Source organism: Tetrao urogallus, assembly GCF_951394365.1.
Source record: "Tetrao urogallus genome assembly, chromosome: 21".
Taxonomy (NCBI): domain Eukaryota; kingdom Metazoa; phylum Chordata; class Aves; order Galliformes; family Phasianidae; genus Tetrao; species Tetrao urogallus.
Window position 1 is genome coordinate 5,425,335 of NC_136834.1, and position 14,080 is coordinate 5,439,414.

At 39.3% G+C, this 14,080-nt stretch overlaps 1 protein-coding gene across 2 annotated transcripts in view; it reads left to right on the top strand.

Moving 5' to 3' along the window:
• PLCH2 (phospholipase C eta 2) overlaps positions 1-13,684 on the top strand; it is a gene marked incomplete at both ends in the record, with an annotated part of 65,094 nt that extends 51,410 nt beyond the window's left edge. For both annotated transcript variants that reach the window (XM_079545477.1, XM_079545476.1), the window contains 5 exons: positions 1,120-1,204; positions 1,735-1,881; positions 2,014-2,093; positions 7,816-8,152; positions 11,946-13,684. In XM_079545477.1, coding sequence (XP_079401603.1) covers positions 1,120-1,204; positions 1,735-1,881; positions 2,014-2,093; positions 7,816-8,152; positions 11,946-13,684 — 2,388 coding nt within the window. The remainder of the gene's footprint in view (positions 1-1,119; positions 1,205-1,734; positions 1,882-2,013; positions 2,094-7,815; positions 8,153-11,945) is intronic.
• Between the last annotated feature and the right edge of the window lie 396 nt (positions 13,685-14,080).

Below are 14,080 nucleotides of genomic sequence, written 5' to 3' on the forward strand. Positions count from 1 at the left end.
ACTATAAATGCCCTCACATACAAACTGTCACTCAAAAAAAAAACCAAATAAAAAAAACCCCCACCAAACTGCTGAGCATGCCAAGCAAGGGAGATTTACTTTAAAGTCCTCCCCTCTGCTTAGATAAATCTGCTCCCAGTCCTCCATTTAGCACTGTGTTATTATGTTTTCTTTTTGTTCTTCTTTTTGCCTTCTCTTTTTTGAGTGACTTTTAAAGTTGTTATTTATTTTGTTTTGTAATGCCATTTTTGTTATATAATGCCACAGACAACTCTATTTAAAGACAAACCAGGCTAAAATAAGTCAAATTTGAAACCTCTTGACATACTTTTCAAGAGTTTTTGTTGATTTCTTGTTTGTTGTTGCAATATCATTTACGTTAATTGGTCATTAATAAATGCTAGGGTGAGGCATTTTTGTCAGAATTGAAGCCTCCTGTTAGCCTCCTGCCTTTTGGAGAGAGAATTGAGCCTCTCAAATGAGTTCTTACACGCTTGGTTTTTACATGGATATTGCAATCAGCTTCTAAATATTCTTTCCTCATAGAACCGTTTAGGTGACTACATCATACCAGGAAAACTTCCCTAAAAAGTAAATACAGTAGAATCATACTAAGGGTTGGTGAACCTTTGTATGTTTTCAATAGTCTCTTTCTATTTCTTTCTTTATTGTTATTAATATCACATGTACAACAGTAAGGAATTTTTCCTAATTCAGATTGAACTCAAGAAAAGGAAGAATAATCTCTTCAACTTTCATTTTAACCCGTGAAGCAGGGGGATTTTTTTCATGCAGAACATAATCCTGGAAGAAAACTGAGCCTTTGAATTGAGTTCCCTGCAGCTGCAGTCATGTTTTACGTGATTGCTCTGGAAGAGCCTCCAAAACATTCAGACTTAATCCCTCATGTCAAGAATCACAAACACTGTGATCATTCTGAATGATTTAGGTGATTGGACCTCAATCTCATTAGCATAGTAATCCTGTATAAAAAGTCTTAGGACCATTTATAATTAAGACAGTAATGTACAATGCCCATGCTGTAATGTTTAGTCATGTGCTTGAATTTTGCCTTTATCACCTTTTTCTTTTCAGGATTTGTTATTTTATGTTTTTCAGATCATAGATCCATTTGTTGAAGTAGAAGTTATAGGCCTACCTGTTGATTGCTTCAAAGAACAAACTAGAGTAGTTGATGATAATGGTAAGATTGCGGGAGTTTTTAGGCTTTCTTGTGGCTGAAACATCCTCTTTCAGGCAAGCATTTTTTATCGAGAGACAAACAGGTGAAACTGGTTGCCAATTATAGAGAAAAAACCTGAAAAACTGATACAGTTATTGATGTTAATCGGACTTGGATCTTGAATTATTCAAGTGAGTTGGTATGATGTTGTTGAAGATCTTGGTGTGAAACTAGCCTTTTGTCTGACTTCTCACTGTACGTGCGAGAAAGGTATTTGGACTTGGCAGTGTTCAAAGGAAGAGTCAAAAAAGGTTAGTTTGTCCAAACACCTACTCAGAGCAGTGCTAACTTCAAGTAAGATCGATGTTTCTTGCAAGTGCTTATACCATTGTGTCTCCTGAAGTGAGTAGGAGTGCTGGATTTTTAAAGAACAGTGATTAAACTGCTAGGAAAACTAGCATGTCATTGCAGTTCAGGTGCTCCTTTTATAGACAGTCTTCTTTCTTCATGCATCTCGTGAACAAAATAAAAGCTGATTCTTTATTTCCCAGGATTTAACCCAATGTGGGAAGAAACATTGGTGTTCACTCTGCACATGCCAGAGATCGCCTTGATTCGGTTCCTTGTGTGGGACCATGATCCAATTGGCCGGGACTTTATTGGACAAAGAACAATAGCTTTCAGCAGTATGATGCCAGGTAAGAAAGAAATGGGGAATTACCACATCAGTTGTTCAGGACTTTTTTGCTGTTTACAAAAGGAATGTCTCTAGATGCTTTTGCTATCATCTATTTCCCTTCCTTGTCATCTTGGTTTATCCTGCGTTTCAGGTTACCGACATGTATACCTAGAAGGTATAGAAGAGGCATCCATCTTTGTTCATGTGGCTATTAATGACATCTGTGGTAAGGTAAGTGCTGTCAGTGCAGTGCAATGTGATCTGTGTATGTCAATGAACTGACAGGATTTTGTGTCACACTAGAGAAGTCCAGTGAGTGAGGGTCTGTATGAACCTATTTACTCTAACTTCACCTGTGTGATTGTCATAGTAGCCTAAGATCTTTGAGTGCACACCGAAACACAAATCTTAGGATACATTATAAAAAAAGATTCTTGCAGCACATTTTTGAGGGAGCCAAAGGAGTTTATCTCATTGCAGTGTACACACGTTCTTATGAATAAATGTGGTTGTGTCCACTATAGTAAGTGCACATTGGTAAAGAAGAGGTTACACCCTTGAACCGTGAGTGCTTTCTTCCTGTAAAGTTTATTCTATGAAGGCCTGGTCTGCCTGATGATTTTGCATTTTAAATTTAATCAAGTTTCTAGCCATCATTTGCTTAGGAATTCTTCCATAATAGCAATTAAAGTGCAGGGGAGATTTGGTCTTCATAATTATGGTTGGGCTTATTCTTCACTGTTCATTTCTTGGTAATAGTGTGCTTACTTCATGTGCAGGAGAAGCACAGCTAATTCATGTGAATAACTCTCAAGCTAAAAATAAAGCTCTAACTTTGCCTGGGCCAGCTAGAAATGAGTGCACCGCGGGGAAATAAACTGGATTTAATTACTTCCACTGAATAAATTTCAATGAGATTCAGGATTCTGAGTATCTTATAGGGCCTTGAGAATCTCAAAACCAGTTTATAATCGCTTATTGTGAGGCTGAACCCTTTCAACAAAGTGATATATCAATATCCTGACAGCAGGAGGCAGCATTGAACTGGATGGGAATTCTAAGGTGGTTTTTTTTTTTTTTTTTTCTTGGTCGTCTTTTTTTTTTGTGTGTGTATGGTGTTCATGCAGAAAGAACTGAAATAATTCTTACAAAGGAAAATAGCTTTTTAAATTGCTCTAATTTAGTGGGATGAAACCAAGATAACTACTAGGAAAGCTTCATTTTCAGTTTATAAAAAGAGCTGTTTCTGGAAAGTGTGGCTTTCATGAGGATGAAATGAGATATTAAATACCTCATGAAATGAGATGTTAAGCTCAGTTCCTGCTTTTTTTTTATTTGATATCTGACAGTAGAGTCTCTGGGCAGGTGTTGCTTCAGACTGACAGAGATGGGAGTCCTGCCTGAAACTCCCTGTTGCCTGCGTTATGTCTGAATGTAGCTCTGTGGAGCAAGAGAGGCAGTTGGTGTTGGTCTGAGTAAGACAGAGAACAGGCTTTAATGATCATAGTGCCTGTCACAAGTAAAAGGCTAACATGAAGGTTATTAAAGACCACTTAATGCTCTTCAGGGAAGAGTAATGATAAGCTGACTAATTCAATGCTAAGATTTTTTTCTGACTGTATTTTTGTGTTGCAGGGAATTGTATCTAAGTCGTGCCTTTATGACTGTGAGTAGGGATGTGATTCTCTCAGAAAGCTTGCAGACACTTGCTGGATGCATGCATTAGCAAAGATTCAAACAGATTCACTTTTGATTATGAACTTTGGAGTTCCCGTGTTCAGGTCTATTGCTCATTCTTGAATAGGTCTTTCAAACTCACCAGACTTGTAGCAAGTCCTGGAGAAGCTCACCCTTGGTCACGAGGCCAGTGGGAATTGGTCTTACCTTCTTAGTGGCTGTGTCCTTCACCTACATCCTTTAATGAAAGCAGGCATCTATTTGCTCTATGGCTCCAGCAGAGATGATGACTGGCATTACCAGCGCTACTCATCTTTTTTCTTCTTTTCTGTTCTACTCTTAGTCAAAATGATGGAGAATAGAGAGATTCTATTCTGTCTCTCAGTGTTGTGTGCAGTTTTTGTATTCCAGTTGTGCCCTGCATTCAGGTGATGCCTGTGCTGCTGTTGCAAGGATAGCAAATACTTCAATATCCTGTTAGTAACTGAAGTCTAACACTTACTGTCTGCTGTCAAATAGGCTAAGACAAACTAAGTCTACCATCATGACTAATAACTTCAATGACTAAAACTTCCGCTTCCAAGTCATTGATACTGATTGTGATTCTTTGTAGAAGAGATTGTTTACAGTCTTAAGAGTTTTCACCTCAACTCTTATTTGGCAATATTGAGAGGCATTATCACTCTTTTAATCCTTACTTTATCTAATCTTTCATAATTATTTGCTCTTATTAGCTTCTTCATGAGTAACTGGCTGGTGATAGTTATAATTTGTAGTAGGGTGACATGCCTGTTTAAACTTTGGCAGCTGTTTTGAGGTCAGTAGATTTTCTTGGTAAGTTTTCAAACAGCTAAACGACCCTTATGTATCACACTTGTCTCTTCCCTGTCCTTATCTGCTAGCTTCCAAACTACTGCACTAATTTGTTTCTTGATTGCTTTGTCCCCTTTTCATGTTCTCAATATATTACACACCCCTTGTTGCTTCTCATCATCATTGCAGTCTCTGGAGATTTTCTGGTGTTAAAATGTTGATGTGGTGCACAACCTAATTAAAATGCAAGGACTTGGAAAGAAAGCTTGTATTCTGTAGCTACAGGTCTGGTTTTTACCCATCCTTTATTAATCCAAATATTCTAATGCAAAAATTAAGCTTTTTAGCATTTTCAACCTTTTCATTAGTTTGGCATCACAAAAGCAGAGTCTTAGATTTCTTTTGCTTCAACGTGTGTTTAACCGAAATTTCTTCTAGCTTGCACTGTTTCCTGGAGACACTTTTCTTTGTCCGTCTCTTCTGTAGTCTATTTATGTATTGTGGAATTTCTCCTTTTTTTCTTAGATGAGACTCTCCCTCTCTGTTGTTGTGTGTCTTATTTGCCTTTACTCTGTCTGTTTGTGATTTCAGTGGGCTTCTCTATGTCAAAAAAAGTCTACTTTTAGAAGCAGAACATTTTTAGACGCCTTGAAGGTACCCCCTCCTAACTCAGGGAGGTGTAGTGACCACCAGCACACACCTGCATGCCTCTAACTTCGTTAGCATCAATGTTTCCTTACTAGCATTTTGAAGCCCTTCAACTCATACCATGGATTGTGACATTTGACTTGGTCAGTTTTGTTGGGTCATTGCTCAGCTGGAGAGGCCTTCATTTATGAAGCAGATCCAGGATAAAAGTCCTTCTATAATCTCTGTCTATTCTTTGAGGTTTTGCTTACCATCTCTTCCCTTACAAGCTGTAATTCTTTCATGTGGAAAAGAACCTTTAGCAGTGAATACTTTTCTAAATTTGGAGAAGCCTCTTTCTAAGTATTTTGAAAACTGAAGTGGCCCTATAAAAGCTGGGATAAAGGCTAAAAGCACGTATTCTGGATCTGCATCAAAATGGCTCTCTTTTTCACCTTTTTTTTAGAATTATTTTTTTATGTTAACCAAATTTATATCTGCATTCTTGAATCAGTCAATTGATTCAAGCAATAGTGTCTAACTTTACAAAGATGCACCAAATGATCAGGAATGATACCTGGGGCCCTGCATTGCCTGTCACCCATTCCATTACTGCTTTTCTTTTTTGTTTTTAATTATATGTATGTGTGTGTGTCATTTTTTTCCTAACTTTGCAAATATTTATATTGTATGACTTTTGTAGCAATAAATTTGTGTACTTGCCAACTTTCACCAATTGGAGCGGAACATTTTTCTCCTCACTGCTTAACAAATGCAGAATCTCATTTTGAAGCTTCCTAGAGGAAGCTGAGTCTACTTTGATCCAAGCAGACTGTTAAATAGCCTGGCTCTCACAGGATGCTTATTAATATTTCAATTACATTTTCTTTGCTGGGTATTATTGGCACTGCTTCTGTCCACAAATAGGAAAGAGACAATCCCTGCCTTCTTTATCTTACTCTCTGTATATTTATGAAGTCCATTCTAGGTTGCTTTTTAGCTATCTCTTTCTCACAGTGGATTTTGGCATGTGATAAGTAAACTGCATTGATGCCAATCAAATTTACCATGGGTTTCTCACAATGCTTTTCAGTTATAGGCTTCTGTACTATATTTTTATTCATTCTTTATGCTTAAGGAAGTGAACTACTGCTATAAAGAGAGCCTAATCTAACTGGAAAATAAAAGCAACAAAGGAGAAGCGGATTAGAAGGGTCATGCTTCTTTCTCTGCTTTACTTGTAAGAGGCTTCTATGCATGGATCAAGACCAATCTACTCTTTATCATACATCAGCTTTAAAAGTTGGCAAGTACACCTGGAATGTTTACAGGAATGCTGAAATTCTTTTAGTTTCACTGAAATGTGAATCACTGTATGATGGTGGGGGAATCTTTAACAGTGCTTCTGTATTTCATACTTAAGTACTGAAGTATATGAAGTACTCTATTTTCAACGTGACTAACTTCATCTGTTTATGATGTGTTTCTTCAGTGATGAAAACATACATGAGTGTCTTTGGATGTATTGTATGGTAGGAAATGATCATAATGTAATCTAGAAAGAGAAATATTTTGAAGACCACATGTCAAACATGTAGTTCAGTTCCTTCTTGTGATATTGCTTACGTGAGGAATCAGTACTGAAAAACAATATATGATGTTCTTATGTCCACTGTGTATTTCCTGACAGCTACAAAAGATGCAAAGATGTAAAGACTTTGGCATCAAATTTGTCATGATCTATAACATAATAAGAGAAAAATAATACTTAGCTGCAGATGTCACTATCATTTAAATTCTGTAATCATCTGATATTGCATGAGAAGAAAAGTTAAGATGATTTTAAAATATCTTTTGAAATTGCCACCATTTCTACAGCTTGTTTTGTGTGACGTTTGTTTGATTTTTTTGTTTCTTTTTTTTCGTTTCTTCCTCTCGTTTTCTCAGAACATTCTGTTTTATTCCTGCTGGAACCTCTGGTGCATGCTGCAAATTTCTTGTCTGAAATATGAGTGGTAGTTACCATTCCCAGTTTAGGAGACAGGAAAGATTAGACTAGTCAGCATCTAATGTGCAGTTTTGCACAAATATGATGTTCTACATAAGCTGAAGAATTCAGCGCTGTGTTTCAAATTTAATTTAATTCTTCAACAATTCTGATTGGCCTTATCCTAACATATTTAGCTGCATGAATTTGCAGGTGGATTTTTTTTTACTGAAAAACATGCTCAGCTATTTTTTTTAAGTACTCTGTTTGCCAGCAGGTCTTAACTTCAGCAAAGCCCCGAAGCTGGTAATGGCACTTGAGGATAACATCAACTAGTGGTGTTTGTAGCTTTATTTTAATTACAGTGTGATATAGAAGCCTGAGTGGTGTTTAGTATTTTCTGATAGAGCAGTTTGTTAGAACATGAGTTCACAGTGTAAGAACTGGGATGTCCTAATTCCTCTCTTGTACTAATTCCTTGGGATTATTTACACACACGCTTCAAATTTGAATGTGTAAGGAGCTATAAATTAATAAGAAATTTATGACAAATACAGAGATAAGCCTGGCTGGAAAATGTTATGTAAACACACACACAAAAAGTGAAATTGTGCAAAACAGTTGCTGCTGATTTTTCACATTTTTATTTCCTGTCCCATTTTTTATTTAGTTTATATGCTGATGTCAGAAATACACCAGAATATTCTGTGTGTAAGTGCATGTGTGTGCAGTGCACGAGTATAGAATCATAGAATCATTTTGTCACTTGATCATTGAACTTGAGTTCCTGGGCCCAAAGGAAGAGCTTTCCATTTTCTGTTAAGGACTTTTTTTTTCTTAATTTTCCAGGTCAAACAAGCTCTGGGCCTAAAAGGCCTATTTCTCAGAAATCCAAAGCAGGCCTCCCTGGACAGTCATGCTGCTGGTCAGCTCCATCGCAAACATTCCTTTAGCAGCCACATCTTGAGACGGACAGCAAGTGCACCCACCAAAAGCCAGAAGAAGAAGAAGGGCTTTCCTGAAATTGTTTTTGACACAAAAGACAACAGCTCTGAAGGGGCCAGTGAAGACCACGAAGCAGAAGCTGCCTCACAGCCTTGCTTTGCGCAAGAGTCAGAAAGTGCTTCTCTGTCACCAGCTCCCAGGGATGGTGCCAGTGGGGAGGTACAAGGCAAAGGGTTGAAAGGTAAGGCCCAGAGTTCTCATAAAGCCAAAAGTCAGAGTTGTGCTCAAGGGGGTGCTGTTTTCAGTGAACCCATACAGAGGTCTAACAGGGTCCGGCTCCGGGAGCACCAGAATGAGAAGCAAAGTGTTTTTGCACGCTGCGCCATCAACAGCTCTGGTAGGATTGGAGTGGCCACCAACTGCATGAAATGCATGATTGGTTCCAAAGAAAGCCCAGATCTAGAAAGCAAGTGGAGTGACCAACCTACCAGGCCTATTGCTAAAGATTTGCTTCACCATGATCAGTATAACAGTATAAGTGGAGAAGAGAGGTTAGAGCTTGAAAACTGGGGTGTTAAAGCTCAGTCCAGACCACAGTCAGATTTGCAGTCTTGCAGTAGCCCTGGAAATGCTGATGATCTAACAAGGAGCACCCAGTCTTTCATGACCTCAGGGAAGAAAAATGTTGAATCTAAATGTCATGGAATAAAGGCTCATTCCCGGCAGCGGTGGCAGTGCCAATCAGGTGGCAAGTATGGAAGCACTATCAACTTGGTTGCAGCCAGCAATGGCTCTATATCCTCCAACTCCAGCAGTCTAGAAAGCCTTGGAAGCCCAGAATTTCCCAAGCGCTGTTCTGAAACTTCTCGAAGGCAAGTGGGCACCCTACAGAGGGAAATGAATGCCTTATTCGTTCAAAAATTGGAGGAAATTCGAAGTAAATCCCCTATATTCTTTACTGGTAAGACCAGATTTTCTTCACCCTTCTCCACCTTAGATCACATCATTGTCTCAGCTTCTGCATAGCATCTTTACCTTGAAGCTCCTGTGTGCTGTTCTGCTATCAAGAGCTCTTTTTTTTTTTTTTATTTTTAGCAATTACAGGAAAAAAAAAGCATAAATATTTTTATTTTTTTTCATAGATGTGCTTGGTTTAGACTAGTCCTTCCCACGCCTAGTTGTCCATCTGCAGTAGTAAAAGCTGTCAATAGTCCATGAATGTTTGGATTGCTTGTTCAGGGCTTTTTGTTTCCCCTTTTTCTTTTTTTTTTCTTTTTTTTTTTCAGTGAATGTGGTATGATACTAAGCAAATTTTAAGATCCAAACCAGAGCATTAAGTAGAGACTGAATATAGGGAATCTGTTTTAACGAATGTTATTTCCGTCATCAACATTTGTGTTTTACTGAGCAAAAACCACAACAGAACTGATATCTAATGTGCTTTTTTTTTTTTTTTTTTTTTTTTTAAAAAAAAAAAAAACAATCAAACAAAATTCCTTCCTCAGAGAACTTGCAATTTATTGTGTAAATTGCTGACATCGGTTCAGGGAATTCTCTAGTCTGGGTTATTCAAGAGATCACTCTGGTCCTATGGATACAAGTCCCCAGTAAGCAAGCATTTCTAGACATGCTTAATGTTACACATATAATTTGACTGTGACCTGAGGGCCCAGTTACATAATACAAAGCAGATGAGGTATGTGATCTGATGTTACTTGACGTGAGCCAAGCAGTGCCGACTGTTAACATTTCTCTACTGCAATGTAAAATTCATCCATTTAGAGGAAGATTATTTAAGCTACAGCATTTTATTATATTGTTGTTTCAAGCCAGGCGTATGCATGTGGTCACTGGGATGGTGTCACCGTATCTTTACTCACAAACTGTATGTTTGTGACAGAGTCCTTCTTTTAGTTACAGATTCTGGCTGTTCTCTTACAATGAGCTCTGAAAGCCTCAGATAGATATTTAAAATATTTTATTTCTTTGACCAATATGATTTAATTGGACATCTACAGTTGCTCTTTCTCTCTCTTTTTTTGACTCTTTTTATCTGCTTTGAGCTTTTAGGAGGATACCAGGGTAGTGGGAAGGAGAGAAAGAACTTTGCCAATTCCTGTGACTTGAAGTTAATCCAGGGCAGCAGAACCCTTCCTATGCCTAAATTATTGGCATTGGGCTTTTCATAAGCTCTGAGTAGTGTGACATAAGGAACCATTTCCCATTATCAGTGCCAGCTCCCCTGCTAGCCCCTTAAGTCACTAAATAAATATTGTGATACGCTTGAAATTTGATTAAATCCATCTGACTTCTCAAGCATGGAACCAGCAAACCTTTAAAATGGTGAAATAGTCACTCGGACTGAATGCCAATGGTCCAGTGACAAACACTGTGCAAACAGCACGCTTTCCCCATCCTCCTGCTATTTTAGTGCCTTGGGCCAAGGCACCAAGGAAACCAATAACATCAGCCTAATATGGCTGTATTTCATAATTAACATTCTGGTGATGGGATGTGCAGCAACAGTGAGACAGGAAGGTATAGTCTCTAGTTTGTTTCCTTTATGGCAACTGCATTACAGTTTCTGGTATTTTGCTTTGTGAGTGTGCTGTAATCTGTTCAGGTGACCTGGCCTGCATGGGGAGAGGAAGAGCTCGCTGGTGTGGCCAGCTCTGGACTCCTCCAGATTTTGAAAATTTGGCTGTTCTGTGAGTGGTGGATGGGCTTATGTGCACGTAAGCCTTCAACAATCCAGATGCTTTCCTTATGACTAGTGTCAACAAATTCATATTACATTTCTGTTTCTTTTCTTGAACAGTAGCAAAAATTGTCTTATATTATTCTAAAGCAAAACAGTGGATTTAATATCTGTCCATTTATGGATTCTATTAAATGCTCTGGTTGGTCAGAAATTCTTAGAATCCTACAAAAATGTTTGAAGATTTGTCTGTCTCCCTTCCCTCCCTCAGCACTAATTTATCCTGTTACCTGCACCTGCCTTCCCTACATTAACTGGATTTTTCCTCTGTTCTGTCCTATTATTCTACATGCACACTCTCCCTCTCTAGTTAAGAACTGAAAGGACAAGCAAGTTAAAGGTAACTGTCAAGTGAGTGTCACTGATTCAAGCACCTTGTTGCCTGTACTTCTGTTTGTTTTTTATTTTGAAGCATGTTTGCCTTGTGCTTTGGAGACGTGGGAAGTAGTGTTTTTGGCATGAATGCTCCAGTTCTTAGGGTACAGAATAGGAACATTGCAGATGGAGTGCTGTTTTTTTTTTCAGGTAGTACAGTGGATGTAATGATTCATTAGGATCGTATTGTGAGCCTGGTATTCATGAAGCATGCATCTCTGTATTGTCTTATGAAGAAGAAATGGCAAACTCTTAGGAAAACAAAGTTACTTTTTAAAGCTTTTTTTGTTTTGTCTTTTAAAAGCACATTGACTACATTATATAGAATGTATTCACATTGTTTCACTTTGTAAACTGCTCCAGAAGTCCTGTGATGTTTCTCTTCTTTGGCTAACTGATTATTAAGATCACATCTATTGGTTACTGAAGGTGTTCTGATGATTATACGTGATCTGATTATGGTCTGACGTACTGTCATGTTTGAGTGCTGGAAAGAAGGAAAAGAGCAATGCAGCTAGTGCTGAATGGTGGAGGAAGAAGTTAGATTCTAATAGAGGATCCAAAGACACACAGAAATGGATGGATACAGCTGTTCTTTGATTAAGACAATCAGAAAAATGCTATGTTCCTAGCATGCGTGGACTGGGATTTTTCAGAAGCAACTGCTTTTTTGGGCAGCTCAAACAGAAAGAACCAAAAATGTTGCTGCCTTTGGGCATTTGAAATCATCAGTTATTTAAAAAAACACCATTATTAATATATGCAGTTCCTACCTTAAAAGCAAAAGGATGCCATATAAAGGATAAATCTGCAGTTTAAACTGGAGTTCATAATAGCTAATTAACCCAATATCTCTGTTTTTCTTGTTTGTTTCTTTTTCTTCTTTCATGTTTCCAAGTAGATGTCAGCCATTTCTCGATGCAGAGGTCAGTCACTTCTTTATGCAGCCTAGAAACCATCACTGAAGAGCCTGTTATTGCAAATGAAAGCCATCATGCCAGCCTCTTCTTTCCTCTGCCCATTACTCCTTACAGTGATTCTGAAGAAGGATCTGTGTCTGATCATTCCGGTGAATCTCAAACAAAAGGAAGCAACCCATCGAACCGGCCTCCAGAACCTCTGCTCACTAGAGAACAAAGACCAAATTTGGCTGCAGAAGACCAGATGCAGACAGCCACAAAAGCAGCTGACATCAATGCATTAGTCCAAGACAATGAGAGGACAAGCATGGCAGGACCTCTCAAAGAAGAAAATGGTTGGACACAGGCATGCAGTGAAGCTGAAGATCAAGTTAATTTGGCAGCGCATCCTCAGAAAGCCTGGCTGGTGGTGGCAGAAGCTCAGAGTGCTGGCCAGCCTGTTGAAAACTGCCAGAAGCAGAAAGACCAAACAGGGCAGGTATTGAAAGACTTGAAAACCGCTGCTGTATTGAAAAGCCAAAAGCCTGGTGCAGTAGCTGTCCTGCAGCAAAACAATGTGATTAATGGCTCACATCCAAATTTGTCTCCAGATATTTTCCAGAAAGCCCAGGCTTCACAGGCTCTACCTGTTTCTCAGACGAGCTCTTACATGTTAATAAGGAAGTCAAAGAGTGAAGGGCTGAAAAAGTCAGACTCCTCAGCTTTAATAAAAAATCCAAGTAGCCTATCTCCAGCAGCAGAAGTATACTTTGATGCTACTGTTAATGACCGGATCTGGAGCAAGCTAGATTGCAGCAATCATCGTGACAGCATGTCTTCCTCTTCCAGCATGTCCTCCAATGACACTGTGATAGATCTCTCTCTACCTAATCTAGCTCGCAAAAGCCTTCCAGATCTTGGCATCCGGCATGAGAACTTTGAGCCCCTTACCATGAGAAGGGGTATTCGCCCACGGTCTGCTACAACGTCAGGTAATGAAATGCCAATAGTGAGCAAGAGTAAATCCAATCCTAACCTGAGGTCTGACCAGCTGCCAGCGGATGAATTATGCCCCCGTCCTCTTGCAAGGAGTCCTCAGGATGCATTCTCATCCATTCCTAGGAGGCATACCTGGAGCAGGCTGTACATAGAAAGTCTCAGGCAATCTTCTAACAAATCCAAAGCACAGGATAAGGTTGGGAATAACCAGGTGAAATCCAAGAGTCTTGGAGACCTTACCTCTGATGACATTGTGTGCACTTTTGAAAGCAAATATCGTAGCATCAGCAGGAGTTTTGTCACTCGATCAATGCGTGAGCAGCGCCGCTCCGCAGGCCTGAGAACCTCTGTCAGACCCCAGGATGAATTGACTGAGCAGCTGAAGAAGCTAACAGCCTTTCAGCAGGAAAATGATATCACTTCCCCCATCAGTCTTGATCCAACCGAATCTGAAGAGGAAGCGGAGAGCTTAGGACTCCTTCGCAGGTCATCATCTCGCAGTCAGAGCAGGGTGCGGTACATTGCCAACAGGGCCAAGCAAGCTCAGGAGAGACAGCGACTGCAAAGCCTGGGCCAGCTCAGTGGGAGTCCCATTGAAGAGAGAGGAAATCCAGAGGGAGCCTGCAGCGTTGCAAAAGCAGTCTGTATGGATATAGCTTCTCCTGCTGTGTTTACATCCCAGCCTAAGAACCAAACTGATTATAATACTGACACAGAAGTCTTCTTTATGCTGAAACTGTAATTCTAGAGGGCACTGAGTAAGGTGATGTTTACATTCAAGACAAAACATAGTGACCTGAGAGGCACAAAATATCCTTGTGTGGCTTAGTGCTTCCTGGCCTTCCCTAGATGGCAAAGGCACTTAAGATCCTGACTCCAAAAGAATAGATGAGTATTCGACTTGTCACCCGTCTGTGGAATTCGATCAACCAAGTGAAATCAGAGACATATTTTTACAGTCTTAATGACCTGACCTCCTTTTTTTATTACGTTTTTTCCAGCCTCAAATCTGGCCTCCTTTGCGGTGTGACCGCTTCTTTGCACTTGCAACTTGCTCTGTGCAAAACTTTGCTCCTTATTACTTTCATTAATTGCTTTGTCTAGCAGTTAAACATCAGTGATGCTAGCAACAGCTAAT